We start from the raw sequence: 24,929 nt of genomic DNA, 5'->3' as shown, positions 1-24,929 counted from the left end.
TGCTTTGCTGTGAGGCAGCAGTCATTTTCGGAGATGTGCTCTGCCTGGCTGTGGCCTTCATTCTGTCATCTCCATGGCTGCAGAGAACCAAACCCTCCAAAATACCTTCCCCTGACTGGCCCCAAGGGTAGATGGGGCCACTTCCCCCTACCCTCCTTACTGCTAGATGATACAAAATCTCCAGCCATAGAACTGTCCCACCCTCGGCCCACTCCAGACAAAAAGTCTCAGGTCTACAGCCTGTAGTTCCTTTCTCTTCCCACCCTGGACATCCTTGAAAACACTAGTCATTCTTCTCAGCCTTCTGGTGTTCCCAGATCCTTGGCTTCTCTTGTATCCTAATTACTGTCATCAGGAATGACACAGAAATTTGTGGACAATGGAAATGAAAATTCCCTCAAGCGAGAAAAAGAGCTACAGCCAGTAAATCCTTTCTGACAAGGCTTCAAATGAAAGAGTGGACATGGCAGGAGAGGTCTTCATTACTGAGGTTCCTAGCCCAGCCCCTCCTGGAGAGAAGATGGCCTTGCCCAAAGCTGGGATTCCTCCTGGGAGGAGCCAGGGCCCCCCTGAGCCTCTACACTGCAGAGCTGGCTCTAGCATGGCCTGGATGGAAGCTGCAGAATAAGACCGCAAGGGACTTTCTACCCGGATAATTAGCATTGAAAGTTTGCTCTTGCCAAGCCCCTAGGGGCAGGCCTTGAAGCAGCCAGGCAAAGTGACAGGAGTTATGTTCTTTTCTGGTTTTCACTGCCTTAAAAAAAAATCCACTCTCACAGGATAATGCTCCTCTCATCCTCCACCTCCCAGCCCTGGCTAAATTCTCATTCCTAAACTCTGCATTCAACACTATCCTCTTTTACATTGTCAAGGTCGTTCACACGGCCAAAGACAAGGAGCTCCGTCCATCATGCAGTGCCCAGTGCTCAGGGTAACCTAGCAATGATACACAAGAGAAAGGCAAGGTGGAAGAAAAGCTTCATACGCAGGGGTTTGTGATGGAATGTCTAGGAGCTTCTTTTCCTACATGAAGATGGAGCTCCTTCCTTCCTTCCTTTTTTCCTGTACTGGGAATTGAACTCAGACCTTGTGCTTGCTAGGCAGTTGCCTTACCACTTGAACCATACCCCAGTACTTCTGCTTTTCATTTTTTCAGATAGAGGGTTTCAAGCTTTTGGGTTGTCATCTTTCTTTCTCTGCCTACATTCTGAGTAGCTGAGACCACAGGCATACAACTGCCTTGCCTAGCCCAGAGTTTAGATTTCTTGGAGAGGCAGGAAAGGGCAGAGTGGTCCTTCAGAGAGGCTGCATGGGTCAGGAGACACTGATGTCTTCCAGTGTGTATACCACAGACTATCACTTATAGTCACCCGAACTAGAGAACTGTTGAAATTACACTTGAAAACTATCCTTTCACATTGGTATGATGTGGAAGAAGCCAATCTGAAACCTGTGAGACATTTTGGAGAAGGCCAAAATGTGGCCATAGTAAGCAGATGGGTGGTTGCCAGGGTTACAAGCAGACAGGAATGAGCAGGCAGAACAGGGTGGATCTTTAGATCCCTGCATGAGTGTGACCTAGGTGCACCTTAGGTGTGGATGTTGAGGGTGGGACTGCCTAAGTGGAGGGACACCGAGACTACAGAGACTCTGCCACTTTCTTTTTAATCTTGCTATGAACCTAAAACAGCTCCTAAAAGAAAATTCATTAAAAAATGAAGAACACGAGGCTCACTCTATAATAAACTTTTGCGTCCAGCGGCTTTAACATCTGCCTAGGGACAGATGTGGGAGCCACATGGCACTGTCCCCAAGCTCTGGTCATCTAATCCAGCAGAGGTGGACTTCCCCTGTAAGTTACTCCTTACATAGAGAATTTTCACTGAGAATTTATCTGTGTGTTTGTTCATAGATGTTTTTCCCCAGTTAATGTGGATTTTTTCTTAGTCATACATATAATAGTTTATTATTGTTAAGTGTTTCCCCAATGAAGATATGATTTTTAAAAATTTCTTTCCTTTCTTCCTGGCTAGCAAAAGAAATTCTAATTGTAAAAGAAGTTTTAAAATAACAAGCTGTATAATGAAACCAATGGACTTTCTGGTTGTTTTTGCAGTACTGGGGTTTGAACTGAGAACCTTAGGCTTACTCATGGGCTGGTGTTCTACCACGTGAGCTGCTGATCCAACCTTGCTTTTTGTTGGTTATTTTTTTAATATTCTAAGTGATTTTTTTTGTATTTTTTTGTTTTATTTTTATTTTTTTATTGTGAAAATACCGTACAGAGGAGTTACGATTACATGGGCAAGATAAAGAGTACATTTCTTTTTTTTTGGGGTCTGGTCGTGGGGCCTGAACTCTGAGCCTGGGTGCTGTCCCTCAGCTCTTCAGCTCAAGGCTAGCACTCTACCACTTGAGCCACAGTGCCACTTCCGGCTTTTTTTTTCTGCTTGTGAGGTGCTGAGGAATCAAACCCAGGGCTTCAAGGATGCAATGCGAGTGTTCTACCACTGAGCCACCTTCCCAGCCCCATGAGTACATTTCTTATCAAGCATTGTTGCCTCCTCTGTTTCCCCTTCCTATCCCTTCCCATCCCACCCCTCAAAAGATGTAAAGTTGTTTTTTTGGGGTCCAGTCGTGGGGCCTGAACTCTGGGCCTGGGCACTGTCCCTCAGCTCTTCAGCTCAAGGCTAGCGCTCTACCACTTGAGCTACAGCGCCACTTCCGGCTTTTTTCTTTTTGCATATGTGGTGCTAGGGAATCGAACCCAGGTCCTCAGGCCTGCAAGGCAAGCGCTCTACCACTGAGCCACCTTCCCAGCCCTAAAATTGGTTTTTGACATAACAACTTGTACATCTCATTGTTGCAATGGGTCCACCTGTATCCTTAGTTAAACGATTTGTTTTTGCCCTTCCCCTCCACAAATTATACCAACATCAAATACAGTGACATTGTTGGTTATTTTGAAGATGGAATCTAGGAAACTTTCTGCTCAGGCTGACTTTGAACTTCAGTCTTTTAGATCTCAGGCTCTCAAATTACTAGGATCGCAAATGTGGGCCACTGGCTCCTGGCTGACTGTAGGGTTTTGTAGCTACACATAATTGACTTTTCAAAAAATTTTGGATCAGAGATGACACAACTTTTATTCTCATAAGAGATTTTGTTTTCAGAATTGTAATCTCTGATCAAGTTCAAAGGGATAGGCCTGGTCAGTACTGCCTGTTTTGTTTACTGTATGCTTTGGCAAGAGCTGTGAAAAACATTTTCTACTCTGCTAATATGGGAAGCTCTCCTGTTTAGACTCTGTTCTCCAAGGAGCCTCCTGTTCCCCAACTCAGTATTGCACTTAATGAAAAAGGAGTTAGAGGTGGTGGCAAGCCCAGGGAAATCATGCCAGCACCTTTCCCCAACACATCTGTCTTAGGAAAAGATGAGACTTGGTAAAACTTGTTTGCAGACATAAAATAAGGAGTCCAAGTATTCGTGAGTTTGGTTATAACTGTATCCGATTGAGCAGGAGAAGTTGGGACCATGTCCTGCATGCATTTAGTAGCTAAAGCTGAATTCCCCCTGCAATGGTGGAATCGCTCATTCTGCTGTGGTGTGTGGAAATTGTCAACCATGCTTGGCAGTAAACAAGCCCAGGAAATGGGAGAGGTGTCACCTGTGAAGAACGCTGATAGAACACGCTTGGGTGACTTGTCGGATGAGCCAGAGACAAACACAGGCTAGAGGACTTTTAAATCAGACAAGACGATGGACACAGATATCAGTCATTGTTTGGCATGCAGCTGGAGTCTGAATGTCTCAAGAGAAATTCTTTCGTCAGAAATAGTATTGTGGTATCATATCATTCACAATGCAAAGATCAGGTGGCACTCTAGGGTCTTGGACTTTATTAGATTTGTTGTTCAGATGCCACCATTGAGTGAGGAATTCAGTTCTCCTGGACATCTTTTACATATAAGAAATTCCCTAAATTCTAGGCTTTACAGGTTTTAATTTTGTTCTAAAACCTATATGCCTTGCAATTGGTATTTAAAACCCACTATTTATTTCCTTAATATCTAATTATTTCCTTTAATATCTTTCCCCATGTTTGTTTATGGCTCCTTTTCTCCCTCTAGAATATTTTGAGATTTTAAAATTTGTATAGAATCAAAATTTATCAACATCAATTATTGCATCTAAACATTGAGTATTACATAGAAACATTTTCTTCACTTCAGATACATCACAGGAGAATTCATCAGATTTTCACTTCCAGTACTTGTACAGTTTTGTATTTTTATGTTTTGGTGCTGGTTCCAGGATTTGAACTCAGGGCCTCCCTCTCTTGCAGCTTAGGCCACAACAGGGACTAGAGTCCTCTACTCGACCTGGCAGGGCTCATGGATTGATGGGTGCAACAATCTTCTACTCAACCGTTGGAGGAGATCCTCAAATTAGCGCAGGGATCTTGAATTATCTAGGGTCATGCACAAACACAACCAGTGAGGCCTGAGCAGAGGTTCTGATCTAGTCGGCCCCAGACCAAGAATGAGCATGTCCAGAAAGCTCTTCATGGGGCTGCTGGTCTATGGACCACCTTTAAGAAACACTGCTGGGTGGCCCTTTTCTATGGCTTCCCTTCCCTTCCCTTCCCCTCCTGTTGTTATAATTATTATCTGTCTAGTTTCAGCCTAATTGACCTCTAGCAAACCACACTTCATTCCCGCAGGCTCTTCTCCATCTCTCCTACCAGGACTGACTGTCCCTTGCAGCCTACAAACCCTGCACTGCTCCAGGCAGATGTGTCCCCTGTGCCATCCCTGCATTCAAGGAGAACAACACACGGTGTTTTCATGTTTGACATTTCACATAAGTCAAACAACATATGGAGATAATGTGAAGATGAATTGGGATGCCTCAGAGTCAACCCTAGTTGATCACTAAAAGTCATCATCTCTTCAATCCATGTCAGAGCCAAAAAGAATTTAAAACATGGCTAATCAAAAGAAACCTGTATTGCTGGGCGCTGGTGGCTCACACCTGTAATCCTAGCTATTCAGGAGGCTGAGATCTGAGGATCATGGTTCAAAGCCAGCCTGGGAAGGAAACTCTGTGAGACTCTTATCTCCAATAAACCACTAGAAAACTGGAAGTGGCACTGTGGCTCAAGTGGTAGAGTGCTCCCTTTGAACTTAAGAGCTGAGGGACAGTGCCCAGGCCCAGAGTTCAAGCCCCATGACCAAAAAAAAAAAAAAAAAAAAAAAAAAAAGAAAGAAACCTGTACTGACCACAGAATGAATTCCCTGATATCTTGGAGATTTTCAAATATGTTCAATAAAATTAATAAGGTGACATAATCAACTGTCGGCAGAGAAATCTGTGGGGATTCATGGGGCAGGTGGATGTGGGTGCTCAGTCCTCTATGATCTATGACCTCTATATTCTGCTTATCATCCCCCATCACACCTATGCAAACCCATCTCAAGATGCCAAGGAGCCCACCCACAAGGCCCAACATAATTTGCATATTCTAACATGCTCAGTTGTATTTGTTAACTTAATTCTACTTTGTCTATTACAGATCAGCCATGAAATCACATGGTCTCCACATGATGAACTCACTCTCTCTCTCTCTCTCTCTCTCTCTCTCTCTCTCTCTCTCTCTCTCTCCCCCCCCCCCCCCAGTTTGCATCCAAGATCTCACACTTGATAGGCACACACTGTGCCACTTGAGCAACTCCTCCAACCCTCTTTTCTTTAGTTATTTTTTGAATAGAGCCATGCATTTTACCTGGCTGGTTTGGAATTTGATCCTCTTATTTATGCTTTTCACATAGCTAGGATGGCAGGCAGGAACCACCAGGTCCAGCTTTTTATTGGTTGAGATGAGTCTCACAAACTTTTCTTTTCTTTTCTTTTTTCTCAAGAGCTGGCTTTGAACCATGATAATCTGGCTCTCTACTAAACAAGGAGCTAGGATTATAGGCATGAGCCACTGCACCCAGTCCATCTTTCAATATTTTCAAGTACAATGCTGATTCTCTGGGTTGGTGGGCAGTATTCCTTGTGGCCTTTCAGAGAGCAGTATTTTAGGACAGGAAAGGTTCTGAATTCAGGTGAATTTTCAGAAGACAGGACACAGTCTCTTCTCACTGACTTTGGAATGAACCACTTTTGCTCAGAGACAAATTTTGTCATAGCGTCCCCACACGTAGTGGGGCTGGGCACTACTTCCTGGCAATATCCTGACCCTGTGCAAGAGGCATGGACCCTTGTGTCACTGCCTCAATGGGACACTGCTGTCATTACCTTCAAATATGCAGTTGACTGTATGAGGGACAGCAGTGTCTACCCAGAACATGTGGGGTTCACGGGCCTCCACTTCTCCAGAAAACCCCACAGAATTCAATGTATTTCCCTTTTTACACAGGAAGGAGAAGCAAGCTCGTTATGTTGTCGTGTTACCAGCTACACATTGCTGGGTGGACGTATATATTACAATTTGCACGCCGGCTGTTATCATTAATTCCAGATCATTATCGGCTACAGCTGAGCTCTTGTGTTGTCATGGTGCCTGCAGTTTTGATATACCTGAATGCTCTCAGGGCGTTAAACATTTCTGGCGCATTATTAGCCTAACAAATCTTTGACAAGTCAGCCTGAGCATCTTTTTCACAGCCTTTATAGGAAAACACTCAGACGCTGAGCAAGTTTTGTGGGTTCCTTTCTGAACTCATTTTCTTCTTTCTTCCAGTTCTTTGATTAGCAGGCACTGAGAAGTGCTGGGGCTGGTTTTCAGGGTACCAGGCCAGTGTGCCTAGGCAGCATGTCCTTCTTCATCTATGATTCCCACAACTGCTGGTCACACCAAGTGACACTTCCATGCAGACAGCTTCCTGGTGTGCCTCTAGGGTCCAGTCCCACACATTTCCAGGAGGGGAATGGTGGAAAGGCTCTGAGTTCACGTTCTTGCATGCGGCTAACTTTGAGATGAAAAGGCAAGATGAGAATAGCTGCAAAGGACCCACTCTGTCCATGACAGTGCTCAGAGATGCCTTCCTTGAGCTCTGGAGAGAGCAAGATGAGCCAGGCACTGGGCTGAACACAGGGTCACAGTGGCATAGCACCAGGCAGTGAAACAGACTCCACTGGCCTCCTGGTCTTGATCAGGCATCCATCGATGCTCTGTGTCAGGCATTGGCTTGGACTCAAGGATACATATACAAAAACAACAATACAGACAACAGCTCCTGCCCTCAAAGAGCTCCTTACTAGATGGAAACTTGGGCCTTCAAATCCAGAGGAATGCGATGACCATGCTAATGGAGAGTGGATTTCTCACATGGCCTTGGAGAATGTCCTTTAGTGGCAACTTTAGGCTTAGTCACAGAGCCTCTTCCCTTTCATGAGGCCACCTGCCGGCCACAGGTACCACAATGCAGCATCTCCTGCAGCCCCCATATCTGAGCTCTGCACCTAGGCTGGTGGGCCCTGCTCCCACCCCCACTTTAGACCCTGATCTGTATTATTGCAGGACATACAAGACAGCCGTACAGCTCAGATCCTGATGAATCCCAAGTCCAATGGGAGCTTTTTCTGAAAAGGATGATAGATCAGTTGAATCAAATACCTTGCATTGCTCAAATTCAGTTTGCTTTAAACTCTAGACTGCAAATGATTAGTGGATCAGGAAATCAATTCAGCGGCACACCAGCATTCTTTAAAGAATGAAACAGAATGGAAAAAGGCTGAAAAATATCAAAGAACATCAGCTACAGAGAGGGCAACTATTTTTTCATGAGCCCTTAGTTTTTGGTGTATGTCATTCCTAGGGCTTGAACTTAGGGCTTTGCATGCTCACTTGGATTTTTCTACTCAAGGCTAGCACTCTACTACTTGAGTCACAGCTCTACTTCTGGCTTTTTGGTGGTTGATTGTGAGATAAGAATTTCATGGACTTTTCAGCCTGGGCTGGCTTTGAACTGCAATCCTCAGGTCTCAACTAGGATTACAGGTGTGAGCCTTCAATTGCCTGGCTTTGGCTGGATTTTGATGCAAACTGGATTTCTTTTCATACACGGCAGTCAGAAATGTCCAATCTACATATAGCTACTGCACAACCAACTCTCCCAGGAGTAATAGTGAGACATGGCCTCATTTCTTTTTATTTTGTATCTAAGCCCCAGTGAAAACTTGGGAGCAATGTTCACCTTACTTGACAGAAAAGCAAAGCAAAGCAAATTCCAGTGATGGCAGATCCCAGCTGACAGAGGTTTCTGTCCTAGTTCTTTCCAGCATTTTCCAGTGGGACATGACCTTGGAAAAGCCAGTCACCTTACTGAGCTTCCTATAGTTCCTTCTGCAATGCAGGGACAGTCTGTCTGTACCATGTGACCATGGAGTGTGAATGAAATAAGGTAATAGCTTAGGTAAATGAACAGACTGGAGACTGGAAGAGAATGTCTTCCCCGAAAGTGCTAGCTTCCTATCTTTTCCTTTCCCATAAAGTCTAGAAGACAAAATTAAGACACCTAATGGAACAACCCATATCTCTTTTGTCCAGCTTTTACCCAGTGTTTCAGTAAGACTACGTGAGTTTGGAACATTATTGTATTTGGTAGGAAAAGCCCGAGGTCTAGAGAATCTGAGGGATTGAGAAACAAATCTTTTTGTGCAGTGTCATTTAATGCCACATTTAGAATTTCCCAAGAGGAGATAAGAATGGGGCTTGCAAACAAGTGTTCATTTATAATCCTTACTTTCAAAAACCTTTCAAAGCCCAACTGGATAGTTAGGAGCTTTTTACTAATGTTTTAGAAATGTGGATAACCAAATGTTTCTTTCTTGTTTTTTCCATTTCTTTTAAAAAATATGAACCATTTCATTATAAGGCAATGTTCTGAAGCCAGAATAAATCATTATAGCAGAAATATAACCTGTTACAAAAAGAAAAATGATAAAAGAAAATAAAATCAGGGAAATGTTAAAATGTTGGTGCACTAAAAAAAAGATGATTTATAGTATAGTTTGTCTTTGGAATCTTTGTAGGGGGAAATCAACTTCTGTACCTGAATAGATGAATTTAAAAATTGAGAAAAGAAATGTCGTCATCAGCATGGGTTTGTTTTAGGATATAACGGTCACCTATTGTATACATTTTGCATTCTTCCAGTGCTATAGTAACCCAGTCAGGCTCACCTGAGAACTTTGTGTTCTCATGATTTGTTCTGTGTCTTTTTTTAATGGTTATTAGAATGCTTCAGAATAACACTATGTGAGCCAAATACAGAGTCACGTGGAATGTGAACACCTGATGGCTTTCCATGGCTCTGGTCCCTTCCTTTCCCTTCCTATCCCTCTCTTCCCTTCCCCTCCCCCTCCTCTTCCCCCTCCTTTTCCCTCTCCCCTTCCCCTTCTCCTTCCCTTCCCTTTTCTTCCTTTCCCTTCCCTGCCCTACGATTAGAAAATTGCTGAGGTAGACATGGCAGGAAGAGAAACACTTCTAATTACAGTGGGTATTTACTTTGCAGAACTATATTCTACACTTAAAGAAATATTTTTTCCTCCCTCTTGAAGCATATCCCAAAGCTTTCCTCCCAAAGCATATCGATTTCTGGAAGCACTGTAAGAGTCTTGAGTAAAATGTAAGTTACTTTCCATTTCCTTTCTGGGGCATCAGGATGAAAATCTGACAGGCGGGCTCCATGTGTGACAGGGCCAACCTTTCCTCTCACCCCTTGGAAAGTTCACTTGGCTAAAACTGAATTAGAGTTGTGCTGCTCGATTTGTAAGTTAATATGTCCTGGTTAAAATGCCTCCGGGCAAAGAAGGTCAGGGAGATACCCCTCATAAAAACGATTAGGTAGGATTGGTAGACAAGATAATGGGGTGGGAGGAGGGTAAGATGGGGAGCAGGAAAAGTCCCAGAAGTTAGAAAGTCTGTATCAGGCAATGTCTGTGTGCCACAGCCAGGTGGATGGCCATGAATTTCTAATACTACTGGATAGAACACTGCTTAAGCTGACCCTGGGACTTATGGCAGGTGTGGAGTTAGGTTCAATTACTTTAGGGTACAATGTCACGACTTGTTGCACCCAGGGTTGAAAGAACTTGCTATCCTCAGAGGAAATGTTTTTGAGGTTCAAAAAAAAATGTATGTGTGTGTGTGTGTGTGTGTGTGTGTGTGTGTGTGTATGTGTGTGTGTGTGTGTGTGTGTGTGTGTGTGTGTGTGAGAGAGAGAGAGAGAGAGAGAGAGAGAGAGAGAGAGAGAGAGAGAGAGAGAGAGAGAGAGAGAGAGAGAGAGAGAGAGAGAGAGAGAGAATTGGCACTGGTGGCTCACATCTGTAATATTGGGGGCTGATATCTGAGGATTGTCATTTGAAACCAGCTCAGGCAGGAAAGTCTGTGAGACTCTTATCACCAGTTAGCCACTAAAAATTCAGAGTGGAACTATGGCTCCTAGCAGTAGAGTGCCAGTTTGGGGCAAAAAGCGCCCAGTACTGACTCACTGATTCATTCTCTCTCTCTCTCTCTCTCTCTCTCTCTCTCTCTCTCTCTCTCTCTCTCTCTCACACACACACACACACACACACACATACATACTATAGTAAACAGTTCCTGTGGCTGCTGTGCTGGACTGCTGGCACCAAAGAAGGAGCATGTGTGCCTCACCCTCAGGTGGGTCCTGCATCACTGGTAAGCTCTTTGAGGCTTGTATGTGCAAGCCCCATGCTGGGAGACAGCAGTGAGCTGCTTGTCCTTCCCTGGCTGTCCCACAACTTCTCAGGTGCTCCACTTTAAAGCCCCATTAAGACCAAGATGGGTCACACCTTGCTTGCTACCTGCTAAAGGGAAAAGGAAAGTCAGGCTGGCTCAACCTCCATCTCTGTCATGAGTCTCTCTTGCCTTTCTGGGGGCCTCCTTATGTTTCTAGACATGCCAATGACTGCTGAAATAGAGCTGACAAATACTTTCAAAAATGATTCTTTCCCCTTTAACCTATAGGCATTATTTGTTCTATTCACAGCTTGTAGGACCTGCTTAGCCACTAGGTTTTCTTAGCACTTGGATAATGTTCAAGAGCTGCTACCTGTGTTCCCTGTGAAGAGCTCAGCCCAGCCACTGCCCAGACAGTCCCCAGTCCAGAGCCAGCCTCAGGGCACTTTCTAGAAAGTGAACAGCCTCTGGGTGAGACCTTTCAGCTGGACTCACCTTGAAGACACTATAGGCACCCCCACCAACATCCATTCCCCCCACCTCACCATCCATTCCCTATCACCATCCATCCCCCCCCACCAGCATCTATCCCCATCAGCATCCCTCTCTCCTCCCCTCGCCTCCTATGAAAACAGACAGCAGTACAACCAGTTGAAGGACCATGTGTCCAGCTTCTCCTATACCAGGAGGATTCCATGAATTGCAAGCAGGAAGTCAGTGGCACTTGAGATTACTAGAAAGGTCCTAAAAGGTGGCATATGTGGCCACGAAGCACATTTCTGTGCCTTCCTTCATCTTGTCTTTTACAATGTGCATGTGAGAGCTGGCCACTGTGGTAGCCAGATAGTGACCATGAAATCTTACTAAATATGGCAAATACTAAAGTCAGTACTAAAGATGGCAAAGCAAGAAGACAAAGGGTCCTGATGCTCTGACGACCTCAGATCTGCCACTATAACCCAGCTGCCCATGACCTGCTTTTCTGATGTGAGAACATCACAAACATGCCTCCATTTTGTCTAAGAGACTTGTCACTGGGGCCTGTTTCCAGCAGCACAGACACTGTCCTGAAGTGGTTACAGACAGCTGAGAATTCACTTCACCAAGTGGCTCTACCTTTCCAACTGCCCCAAGCACTGTCTTGGGGACAGCCAAAGTGGCACATGTGAACGGCTCTGAGAGGGAGCATTGTGCCACTCAGATACACATCTCAAGCCCTTCTCACTCACAACCCTCAGAGCAGGGCCAAGCCATCACCTTATGGCAAAATTAATGTTCTTTTGTGTTGGGAGCTGCCCTTTCCCCTCTGCTCCCTCCCATCTTCAGATTCATCTCCCAACACAGCTGTTAGACCTCCAGCATCTTCCCAATGCCAAGAGCATAAAAGCCAAATGCTGACTCCTTGAAGGCCTTCACAGTTGGGCTCAGATCTGCCTCTCTCTCCCTACCTTGTCTTCAAATGCACCATGAAATGAGAGTGTCCCAGGTGACAGTAATAAGGGATCTGTAATAGTAGTCTTTGTCATTTTCAGTCTTTCTAAGTTTATTGTTGTTTTGTTAAATAGACTAATTAAAGCTAGCTTTAATTGTCTGGGTTTCCAGCTCCTTTCTTCTTCCATTGAGTAATCAAGGATTACTTACAGATGGACGGGCCCTTCCACGTCTGTCCTGTGTGTTAATATCTCTGCTGGTTGCTGCGCAGGCGGAACTGGCTGCACTTAATTTATAAGGGAGGATTTATGGACTTGGGGATGACAACAGACAGGCAATCAATAAGGGATGATAATAACAGCATGTAATATCAAGGAACATTAGGTCTCAGGCATGATTTGGGGACAGAAGTGGGCAGTTGGAAACCTTATCATTTGAAAAAGGTCAAGGCCTGGTAACAATAAAAATGCCTAAGCAAATAAAATCACACCTGTGAATCAGGAGCAGCGCATAAATCGCCAAATGGAAAGGGATTTTAGATTTTTGTGGAAAAATGACTTCCTTGGGCAAGGAGTTGGGCTGTTTGAAGGATACATGTGAGGTTGCATCGAGTGAGATTCTATTTCTCACTGCTCTGGAGAACAACAATGAAACACAGATGGCGCAGAATTCCTCCATCATGGCCAGCTCTTTCTGGGGCTAAACCTCAAATCCTCCACAAAATGGGGGAGGCATTAGATGCCGTAGAAGCTTCAGTCCTACCCTGTGCATTTAAGACATCTGTCTGGTCTTTTGCAGGGTGGGGGTGAGGTAGAGGGGAAGAATATTCTTACTTATCTACTAAGTGAAATAGTTTGCTTGTGTAATTGAAAAAGTTAAAAAGCAAGAGTTGAGAATTCCATTACCCTATCACTGAAAACACCTAGCACCTGCCCTCTGGAAGACACTTGCAGAACTCCACAGCTAGCTTGGCAGCAAAACACTCACTCCATCTAGAAAAGTTCACATCCAGAGACCCTCTGTCAAGAATCTGTGTACAAGCAAAGGGCATTGGAGAAACTTCCTGTCCTCAGTACCTAGTTAGGACATTATAAACAGAGCACCACTTCAGGTTAGGGAAGGCATAGAGATGGAATCACATCCATGATGGGCTTTCTTCCCTAGAGGTTTGCATCCTCTACCTTTTCTCCCTATCCCCTCCCTCTCTCTTTCTTATTCCTTTCTTCTCTCTTTTTGTTGCAGTATTGGAGACTGAAGTCAGGGCCTCATGCTTGCTAGGCAGGAACTCTACCACTTACGCCACCCCTTTTTGCTTTAGTATGTGTTATATTTTTTGGATAGAGAAGGCAGTCTCAAATGATGATCTTCCAATTCTGCTCCCAGTAGGTAGGATTTCAGGCTTTTGTGCTGATGCCCAGCCCTGTTTTTACTTCTTTTGATTCTTCCTGCTTCGTTTCCTCCTCCTTTTTCTTTTGTGCCCTAGTACTGGGGCTTAAACTCAAGACCTCATGCTTTTCCCTTAGGTTTTTTTTTAAAATTCTTCCCTCTCAAGGCTGGTGCTCTACCACTTGTGCCACAGCTCCACTTCTGGCTTTATGCTTAGCCAACTGGAGAAACGAGTCTCCTAGACTTATTGGCTCAGGATGGCTTCAGATCTCCATCTTCAGATCTCAGCCTCCTGGGTAGCTAGAACTACAGACGTGAGCAACAGCACCTGGCTGGTTAGTCTCATTTCTAATATACTCTGATAAAACCTCAACAACCCAGTTACCCACAGCCTTGAAGCCTTAGAAAGCAAGCTCACCTCCCTGTAAGGTGTACTCTGCCACAGCCCTGCTGAAGACGCCCAGGCCAGCTCCATTGTAGGCGGCCACCTGGATTTCGTACTGGGTCCAGATGATCAGGTCTGTCACCAGGCAGTAGTTGACCTCAGGGCTGGTGATGTTCTTCTGTTGATGTTCACCAGGCAAACCAGCCAGGCGGTATCTGGAGCAGAAAGGAAGCCATGAAGCAAAAAAGCAATGTAATCCAAGACTACCCAGGCTCTGCACAGCAAGAAAGAAATGGAGGTAAATGACAGGGGCAGAGCCAAGAGGTCAACTCTAGACACCACTGTTTCCCAATTCAACAACTGTAAATTCTTATTCTCTTAATTTCTTTGAAAATTTTTTTATTATCTTTAAGTGGTTGTATAAAGAAGTTCTCATTCTACAAAATAGTATATGAATACAAAATGTCTTATAATATTGTCACCCTTAATTTCTCTTAATTTCAAGGATTACGAGGTCTGGGCAAAATGGAACTAGCATTTCGGTTGCATCATGGCTATAAAGCAATTCTATTTGTTTATTTGGCAGTACCAGGGATTGAACTCAAGGCTTTGTGCTTGCTAGGTAGGCACTCTACCACTGGAGCCATATTCCCAACCCTCTGTGCTTTAGTTCTTTAGACATTATTGTTATTATTATTTTCATATAGGACCTCATGCTGTTTTCCAGGGCCAAGGTGAGGCTGGAATACTTCCTCTACCTCCTGAGTAGTTGAGATTACAGGTATGTGCTACTACCCATTAGCTCTGAATTCTAGCATGTTAAGTATTGCTTTGTCCAGAAATGCAGTGACTCAGTTCTCAAAATATGAAACATGATTTTCACTGGGAGTTGAGAACCACTTTCCTTTTCTGAGTGCAGTGTAGGGAGAAATCCAAAAGTGAACAACATGTGGTCTCTTGGCCCCGGTGGGTTGTCTTTCAGTTCAGCTTCCACCCAGGAATTCTAGGTTTGTCCAAATATATTCCAGTCCCAGAATAAATGACTCTGAAAAGTGTTAACACTTCTAAACTGTTAGTCTATTGCTAAAGATGACAAATGGCTTTTTTTGGGAGGACTTTTGTGAGTGCTTGGGGTAGCAAGCTCTTCCGTTTACTAAAGCAGAAATTTAAAAGTTGTGCTTATTAAAAAAGATGCTTTACTTAACTTTGTACTTACAAAATGTATAAATTAGGAAATTGCTTTTTGTACTATGGAAGGATTTTTTAACACATTATGTTGATTAGCAAATGTTTTTTTTCCATGGTTTGGTTTATAGAAGTTAATGTACTGAACTCAGTTAATTCACCGAGCTTTTCTGGATCAGCCCCCCTGGGTAAAATGAGGGACGTGTGCAGCACAAGTAATAATGTCCTTGTCACCCAGAAGCTTTCCAACACATCACATCCCAGAAGTAGTTTTTGGCTTTAGAAAACTCTGGCTCTGTGTGATAAATGGGAAGGGAATGAAGGATCTCAAACCAGACTGGTGGCAACAAACGTACTAGCTTTATGGCCCTCCCTGAGACTGCCCTGTCATCCAGGATAGAGCACCACAGCAGGAAACAAGTAGCTGAGACAGGTACAAAGAGACCTGGGCATTGCCAAGGCTGCTGTGATTAGAAAAAAAAATAAAAGCAGACCCAGATATGCAGATGCTGCCATGGAAGACAACTTTCCAAAGTGAAGGACAGCTAAAACCTAATGGAGGAAGTAGAGAGGGGGCCATAAAAGTTTTTTTTTTTTTTTTCATGATTATCAGTTTTCTGAGAGCCTTCTTTCTCTTGGCTTGTGACAGGCTATTTGTACTTGGCAAGGACTGTTTGATAGGAAACATAAATGCTCAAGAGCGGATAGCACCTGAGCGCATGAAGCCCCCAGGCCTCTCTCCTGATGTGTGATGGTGTGGATAGGAAATGCTTCCCTCCCTCAGGGATCATGTCTTGAAGGTTTGCTTCCAAGTTGTGAGTTCAATCACTGGGAGATGACTGGATCATGGTGGCTCTGATCTAATCAACAAATTCATGTATTAGTGGATTCCAATAATATGGAATGTTGACCAGTGGTTCAATGTATGAGGTGACTGGAAAAGTGGGTCCCCAGGGCTTGCCTTTGAGAACACGTGTCTGTTTTCTTCCTTTGGTACCTCCAATTCTGGGCTGCCATGAAGGGAGCAGCTCATCTCCTCATCATCCTTCTGCCACGATGCTCTGTCTTATTATGGGCCCAAAGGCAATGCAGTTAAGGGACTGAGCACCAAAACCTCTGAAAACTTTAGGCCCAAGTCAATTCTTTCTCTTTTCACTTGTTCCCCTCAGGTATTAGTCACAGGAGGAAAGGTGACTAATAGGCTCTGTCTCTTGTCTATGAAGAGCAGGCAGCCCTCAGTGTGGCTCACCTGGTGGGCGCTTTGTGGGGGAAATGAAAGCTATTGAACCCCAGTTTGCCTCAGACTCTAATGTTTAGTGTTGTAGCTCTTCCAGCCAGGGGCAGGTGCAATTCTTAGCAGGTGCTATGAAACACCCTCAAAGCAGTGGGCCTGGTTCCTGTCTGTTAGTCATGGTGAGTTGGATGGTCTCAGGCACATGCCTCACCCCTCTGGACCCTGTTTCCACTTTCCTACCCTGGGAATTGCAAGAGGAGCATTTTGCTGGCAAGAATGGAAGGAAATAATGGATGTGAACAGTAAAATGGCCCTCCTTTGTTTTAAAAGTTGCTCTTCTACTATGAAGTCTTGAGGCACAGAGCCTCTGTGAGGCTGTGTTCTCCTAAGCCACGCTACACGACAGTGAAAAACGAATCTTGAATTTGCTTCTTGTGAACGGGCTGTGCTCGCTGCTGGAACAGGCAGGTCGGTCCATCTGGCCAGGGCTTGGGGCGCTTGGCAGTGCTCGCCGGATGTCTAGGAAGGTCACAATTAATTTTGAGGGTAGGCCTCCTCCTCTTTGTGGGGGTCTGTGTTGCCCTGGAGACTGCTCAGCCGGTGCAGGGTGATTTTTTATACAGAAATAAACAGGAGATCGTTTTTAAAGGACACAACCCCCTGCTCCTCTCTGAGAAACACCCTGCCCATTATTATAAATATTTTATCACTGTGCACGCATCCCAACTACTTGTTATGGCCAGGGCTGTAAAGGTGATTTATTTCCATTGGTTCTTCCATGTGTGGTGCCTGGGTTCTGACACAGTGGACGGTGCCCTGGAGGGTACTTGCTTGTAAACAGAGCTGATTTGCAGACCAGAGGATTATCTGTGAATGTTTGCAAGTGAATGCATTTTGGCATGGGTATTTAATTTCTGAAAACTTCGATAGGCACAGGCCTTGGGTGTAGAACCCCCTGATTTTTAGGGCTTTCTTCATTTAAGCCCCTCAGAACACAGACACTCTCCTCTGTAACTCTCCACTTGGCAGACACCATCATGGAAAATCCTTTAACAGTAGTAATCCCACCAAATAGAGAAATGCGCAGTCTCCGACGTGGCCTCGTAACATCAGAGAGATTTTATTATTAAGCTCTGGTGCCCCAAGCCGGGTTCTGTGGGAGACTGTTACAGCGCTGGCTTTGACAGCCGCAGCCTGGAGAAGCTTCCTCCGGGTGCTGGCAAGGCAGCGGCTGCAAGGGGGCAAGCCAATTATTTCCATTAGTTGACGCGCACGAACAAGAGCTGGCGGAAGCTGAGCAGGAGCACACAGCCCAAGAGCAGAAACCCACGGCATGAAGCAGAAGAGACTGGGGAAGAAGGTCAAGCCAACCGGGGACTGTCACAGACCGGGAACACAGTCCTGGGCCCGCCTGTAGGGACGGTTCTCAACCTCTCTGACTTTCTTAAATGGGGAAGTACAATGAGGGGCAGAAACAAAGGGCTGAGTGTTGACACTAGTTGTTCTTGTACCCCAGGGATGCCTGTATTAAACGACTACAGGAAGACAATGATTTGGCTCATGTTTACAGGAGAACCCACAAAGCCTGAGGAAAACCTAGAGAACAGTCAGTGACTAGGTTGTGACAGGGAGATACTACACAGATATAGATCATACTCTGTGTGTGTGTGTGTGTGTGTGTGTGTGTGTGTGTGTGTGTGTGTGTGTGTGTGTGTGTGTGTGTACTTTAGTATGTATGTTTTTGGTAGTGAGGTTGAACACAGGGTCCTGTATTCTTGATGTTCTCTTTTCACTCATGGTTGGTGCTCTACCACTTGAGCCATGCTTCCAATCTAGCTTTTTTGGTAGTTAATTGGAGATGGGGGTCTCAGTCTTTTCTGGCTGGGCTGGCTTCAAATGCCATCCTCAGAACTCAGCCTCTTGAATGGCTAGGATTAAAGGCCTGAGCTACTGGTGCTTGGCTAGAGATCCCCGACTTTTAATTGAAATGTGGATAACTATGTATAATAGTCTGCCTGGTTTCTGTAGTATGCAGGTCCAAGGAAATTCCATGAGCAAAATGTCCAGGATGTTTAGAGCTTAGGGCTGTACTGTGTTCCAGGCTTGTACTGGGGATGTGGGATTCGTTTTTCCCACAAAGCCATCCAACTTCACTAAAGATCAACAGATCCCAAGATCTCCCTTTACCACATCAACTAATTATACTGAATGACCTTTTTGGGTTGAGAGGATTACCATAATCTTTACCTGGCTTTTGGGGAGGCAGATTCCTGTAAAATTCAGGGCAGGAAAACACTCAGCAGCCCATACAATTTAAACACAATTGCTGATAATGTGCATAACTGATAGAGCACTTCCCACACCAACCGAGCTGTGTGTTGTGCAGGAATTCTAAACCTTTAGAAACATCTTCTGATTCTTAAAAATTTATCAATATTTTTGGGGCTGGGAAGATGGCTCAGTGGTAGAGTGCTTGCTTTGTATGAATGAGGCCCTGGGTTCGAGTCCTCAGCATCACATAAGCAGAAAAAGCTGGAAGTGGCACTGTGGCTCAAGTGGTAGAGTGCTAGCCTTGAGCTGAAGAGCTGAGGGTCAGCGCCCAGGCCCAGAGTTCAGGCCCCACAACTGACAAAAAAAAAAAAAAAGATTGCTTAAAAAATTTATCAGTATTTTTGGGACTGTGCTTAGTCAAAATCACATATAATAAGTTTGTGAATATGATGGGCTTACTGTACATATGTGCTGGGAATGAATGATCCTTCTTATACAAGAATAAAGAAACTTAAAAAGAAAACGCTTTTATAGCTCCTTACATTTCTAAGCCAGGAGCCGGTGGCTCAGGCCTGTAACCCTAGCTACTCAGGAAGCTGAGATCTGAGGACCACAGTTCAAAGCCAGTCTGGGCAAGAAAGTCTGTGAAATTCTTATCTCCAATTAGCCACTAAAAAAGTCAGAGGTAGAGCTGTGGCCTCAGTGGTAGAGGACTAGTGAGCAAAAAGCTAAGGGAGAGCACTGTGGCTCTGAGTTCAAGCTCTAGGACTGGTACAGGAGAAAAAAATAAATTATGTGTCTGCTCTGGGACTTTGTTAAGCAAGCATGTACTGCTCAGGAACTTGGAGCTCTGTGTGAGCCTAGGGTTGGTGTGTGGAGGATGGGTATAATGGATACTGTTCTTGTCCCAATCAAGGCAACAAAATTAACCAATACATCTGCAGCAGTCCGCTCTATTAGAGGAGATTTAATAATTATCCTTTCATCTTCCTTTACTTTTCTTATTTGTGTCAACATATCACTGCAATTATCACATTCAGTGTAATTTTTAAATTAGCAAAAACTTTGGCAAAGGAGTTTTTTTTCTCTCTCTCTCAGACATGGCCAAGTTCTTTTATTTTGGCATCCAATCCTCCCTCGTAAGGTAGGGATAGAAAATGGCCCACCCTTCAGTGGATTTGGCATGCACATGTGCAGAACTGGCTGGCCCTGAGTTACAAAAAATACCCAGTTTTGTTTCTAACAACACCTAAACTGTGAGGTTTTAGTGCGAAAGGTGAGGTTTCATTTTCTTGAAATGCTAGAATATCTGGCAAAATTGAGCAATGTGTTAGCATGGCAAAAATTGGCTGATAACTAAATCCAAGTAGTGCTGAGGCTGTGATTATGCTCAATAATGCATGCATCTGTTGAAAACTTATAAGTAATTAGAGGCTTTATAATGACTAGTGTACCTTCCTCCCTTAGCCCTAATGCTCCCCCTCCCATCTCCTGTCAAAATGCAACTTCTGTCATGTATGGTGGCTCAAGTCTGAAATCCTAGCTGCTTGGGAGGCAGAGAATGGGAGGATTGCAGCTAGGCAAAAAAGTTTTGATTCCAAGCTAGGCAAGAAAGTTTGTGAGACGCCCTCATCTCAACCAATAAAAAAGTGGTAGTAGACTACCACTTGCCATTCCAGCTATGTCAGGAAGTATAAACAAGAAGATCACAGGGTGACCAGGACATAAATATGAGATAGTAATGAAAAAGAAAATAGAGTAAAAAAGGCAACACAAGACTCTTGAGTACAACTTTCATTATCCCTCCTCTATCAAAAGGAACTACTGGGCCAGGAATGGTGGTTTATGCCTATAATCCCAGCTATTTCGGAGGATTATGGTTTAGGACTAGCCAAGGTGGGCGCCAGTGTCTCACTGTCTATAACCCTAGCCACAGGAGGCTGAGATTTGAGGACTGAGGTTCAAAGCCAGCCTGGGAAGGAAAGTGTGTGAGACTCATCTCCAATGAATCATCAAAAAGCTGAAAGTGGAACTGTGGCTTAAGTGGTCAAGCACTAGCCTATGAGCATAAAAGCTCAAAGATAGCACTCTAGCTCTGAGTTCAAGCCCCAGGACGGGCACCAATACAACACAAAACAAAACAAAAAAACAACCAACCAAAAAAACATACTAGCCAGGACAAAAAAATTAGTGCCCCATCTCAAAGAACAAGTTGGGCATGGTGGCCCATTCCTATAATATTAGCTATTAGCTATGCAGGAGGCAGAGGCAGGAGGATCCAGTGTGAGGCTGACCTACAGCTAGGAGGGCTGACTGTAACTGAAATGATAAAGAGCTTACTTAGCAAGCATAATGACCTGAGTTTAAGTCACAGTACCTTAACAAAGATGCTGCTGCCTATACCAATCTGTGTGAAGACTTCATAGGTGACCACGCACAGGGGTCTGTGCAGGTGTCACATTATCTCTGAGCTCCAGTTTGCCTCAATCTCCACCACTCCTTCCCTACAGTCACCCCCTGAACTGTGTCTCCTTGCTGCATACAATGCAGTGAGGCTGATACCTGGCTCTAGCTAGTGACCATCTGGAGATGCTACTTGCCTGAGGATGTAGCCACGCAGTACTCCATTATGCTCTGTCTCCGGGGGTGGCTGCCACTGCACCATGATGGACTGGTTGGTCCTCCCACTGGCCACAATATTTTTTGGGGGAGCACTTGGAGGTTCTTCGGGTAACATCAACCTAATGATAAAGGATTGGTTGGGGAGAGACATGAATGCCAGGAACAAAGGACATTGGCAGCCTTTACCATGCAAGGCACACGGATGATGACTGGAAGCCTGAAACAGTTACCACCCTAAGTGTGAAGCAGTTACCAGAAGTCAGCACCCTGGAAAATCAGTTAGGCCAGTGACAAGGGAGGCATGGGAGGCATGGGAGGTGAGCGGTGTGTCTGAAGAGATTGGTTGGAGCCATTTCTCTGGGTCACTTCTGCTTGGAACTTCCAAAATGGTCATCCATTCCCAGGGAGGCAGGGTAGGGGGAAGGTCCAGCTCCCCACATACCTGCTGGCCACTTACATCCTGTGAGATGGTGCATGGCCTCCACCCGGGGCCTTCATGTGGAGAGAAGGCCCAGCCAGCACAGAACCCCTGCCAGCTCTCGGTATTCTGTTTATCACAGGCTATGCCCACCACAAGCGGTTTGTGTAGACACAGCCAGAAACTCAGGGGAGAAATCCAAAATACCTGACTCTGAGTGCTTAAGGAAAAGTCAGTGAGTCCTACGCATGGCTCCGTGGGACTGTCATTTCTGATCAAGTTTCTGCCAATATTGCAAAGGAACCATCAATTCCTTGCTTCCACCTAACATAACTGTGTGCTTGGCTCTGTGCCCACGCGGCCCCAGCCATGGTGGAGGGAGGGTGGCTGCACTCACCTGCTCGTCTCTGTGCTGTACTGGCCTTTCCCCACTTGATTCACTGCACACACTCTGAACTGATAGGTGCGAGCGGGAGTCAGGCCGCTTACGGTGACGCTGGTCTCGTCTGGGCCAACGTTTGACAGATGTACTTTCCACGGAGAGTCTAATAAGGATGAGAAAACACAGCGAGACCCACTTCAGCACATGCCCTTGTGAGAGTTGGGGATCGTCTCCTTTGCTTTCCAAGATAGTGCCAGGAGAGGAGGGGAAGGCTATACCCACTTGCCAGTTGTGTACTTGAGGCTCGATTATGTGGCTAGCAACTAGTGAGCCTGGCACTTGGCTAGCAACTAGTGAGCCTGACATGAAACTCAGGTTTCCCACTGCAAACCTAGCATGTTTCCTGTTACCTCTCTGCTGTCATCAATAAGTAAAAGGTTCTTACTCTTTTTTTTTTTTTTTAAATTCAATTTGCCTCTGGCCATTAAAAAAGATCCAAAACATTCCTTATTCCTGGGTTCAATATGCAAATGGGAAAAAAGTTCTGTGTGGGCTCACATGGTCAGACACAGATTGCAGATTTGTCTCCTGGAAAAGGATGCTGCACTAGTCTGGGAATGATAAATAAAAACTATATTCATTAACATTTTAATAAAAGAGGAAATGAGTGTGGTAAGACAGATGGGCTGGGCACTGTGCGACCCATCTGTGGGGTAGCAGTCCATCACCACCACAGCCCCGTGCAGCTCTGCCAGTGGAGATGCCATGGAATTCACAGCTCCTTTGGAAATCCCTTCCTGCCTGGCTTTCTAGCAGGTGAGTGAGAACCGCTCTGTCAGCCAAATGGGCTCCTGCCTGCAAGGCAGGCTTTGGAAGGTTCTGCGGGCATCCGACACATTTGTGAGCTGTTTTACAGTTTTCCACATGCATTGCAGCCCGAGTGTTTTGTCGAGCGGAAGGGATCTGGCAGGGGCTCGGGCGTCCCTGGCAGCTCTGAGTCTGAATGCAGTGATGCCTGGTTCTCTTGGTAGGCCGGGAGTGAAAAGAGGGGAGGAGTGGGGAGAGGCCGGCTAGGCCGCAAGTGCTCAGACCCTGCTGGCTTACACCTCCACAGGACTCGGGCAGTAGACAGGGCACAGGATTTCCCCTATGGTACTGGGGGCTCTGCTGCACACATCAGTGATCTGCCTACCCCTCCCATGGAATCCCAGCACTCCCCCACAAATCTGAAGACTCACAGTGAGAGGCCCACAGCACGTGCCTCCGCTGTACCCAGTGCTGTGGCACCTTCCAGGCCCTCCAGATGTGGCCCCCAGATACTCCAAAAGGAAAAGGAGATTCCCAAAGGCCACCTCAGTTGATTCCCTGATTCAGAATTTGCTAGCTTGGATTCCTTGACACCATGCTAGGCAGCTCTTAAAGGATAATCCAGTTGGGCTACAAAGAATCTTTTTGAATTATTTCAAATAAAGCTGCTTCCAAAAACGGCTTTCTGGAAATGTAGTCTACACTACCAGCTGGGTAGTGTTACATTCTTGGCTCTTGATTTTTGGTTACACGAGTAACTGCCAATTGATAAGATCCCTTGTCTCTTTATGTTCCCTTTAAAAACATGATGTGTGCATCCCTAATTAGCTACACAGAGCCTGCGCATTCTCTCTCCACTCCTGTGGCCTGACAGCCACCCATCATCACCATTAAATAGCCTATAGCCACCTGGCAAGGCTTCCTTGCAAGGCAAGAGTCACTTGTCAATGCAGAAGGTGGGAGACTTCCTATAGGTTGATCACTTTGTTCACCTTGCCAGGGCAAGTGGCCACAGAAACGGTGTCATTCCAAAGGCAATGAAGCTGGTAGGAAAAACACATGGAGTACGAGCTCTTCCACTTAGAGACATTTGAGGTAGTTTGCACTTCTGTAAGAATGGGAAACACATTACAACCACACTGACAAAGTACCTCGCACCCACTAGGATGGCTGGTAGCCAACAAACAAAAAATAGCATAGCAGGGTTTGTAAGGAGAATAGAATGGCACAGTCATGGTGGGAAATGGTATGGTAGTTCCTTGGAAAATTATAAAAAGCATCATATCAGCCAGCCATTCTACCTCTGAGTCTATATCAGAAGAACAAATGCAGGGGTATGGAGAGATACTTGTGGACAGTGTTCTTAGTGGCTTTATCACAGTAGCCAAAAGGTGGAAGCAACCCAAGTGTCCAAAAGTGGATAGATGGACAAATGAAATGTGGTATCCACACAATGGAATACTACTCAGCTTTAAAAGAGAAAGGAATTCTGAACCCCTAACGACTCAGGGGTCATTATCCTGAGTCAAATAGGTCAGTCACAGAAAGAAATATTACTAGTTTGATTCCACTCTCATGAGGAATGGTGGCAATGAAATCCACAGACAGAAAGTAGAAAAGGCTCAGGGAGGGGGAAAAAGGGCCATGGTTGCCTGGGCTGGGGGGGGAGTGGGGGGGTCTTGCTGGAAAGAGTTCAGGAAATGGGTGTTGGTCATGTTGACATACAATGTGAGTATACCTGGCATTGCTGAGGTGCTCTTCAAAACCAGCTGAGCTGGTAAAGCTTGCTCTGTGTATTTTTACCACAATTAAAATTGGAAACATGTCAGGTACAGAGGGCACGTGCCTGTAATCTTAATTACTCAGGAGGCTGAGATCTGGAGGATCATGGTTTTTGAACCAGTATAGGCACAAAAGTCTGTGAGACTTCAGATTCAAGATAGTCAGCAAAATGCTAGGCTGGAGACATGGCTCAAATGGCAGAGTGCATGTAAACAATTGTGAGACTCTGAGTTCAAACCCTACAACTACAAAACAAATCAAATTAAAATAGGAGAAAATGAAGAGAATAACACAAGGATGAGATAAGGCAATGTG

At 45.1% G+C, this 24,929-nt stretch overlaps 1 protein-coding gene across 3 annotated transcripts in view; it reads right to left on the bottom strand.

Moving 5' to 3' along the window:
- Positions 1–24,929, bottom strand: part of Sdk1 (sidekick cell adhesion molecule 1) — an 824,227-nt gene that overhangs the window by 161,065 nt on the left and 638,233 nt on the right. For all 3 annotated transcript variants that reach the window (XM_070033470.1, XM_070033473.1, XM_070033471.1), the window contains exons 15-17: positions 22,041–22,188; positions 21,204–21,344; positions 13,947–14,128 (exon numbers count right to left, since the gene is read on the bottom strand). In XM_070033470.1, coding sequence (XP_069889571.1) covers positions 13,947–14,128; positions 21,204–21,344; positions 22,041–22,188 — 471 coding nt within the window. The remainder of the gene's footprint in view (positions 1–13,946; positions 14,129–21,203; positions 21,345–22,040; positions 22,189–24,929) is intronic.

The sequence above is a fragment of the Dipodomys merriami genome, unplaced genomic scaffold, assembly GCF_024711535.1.
Source record: "Dipodomys merriami isolate MVZ:Mamm:240054 unplaced genomic scaffold, mDipMer1.0.p SCAF_22, whole genome shotgun sequence".
Lineage (NCBI taxonomy): Eukaryota > Metazoa > Chordata > Mammalia > Rodentia > Heteromyidae > Dipodomys > Dipodomys merriami.
The sequence above is the reverse complement of the archived record's forward strand: the minus strand, read 5'-3'. Positions and strand labels throughout refer to the sequence as shown.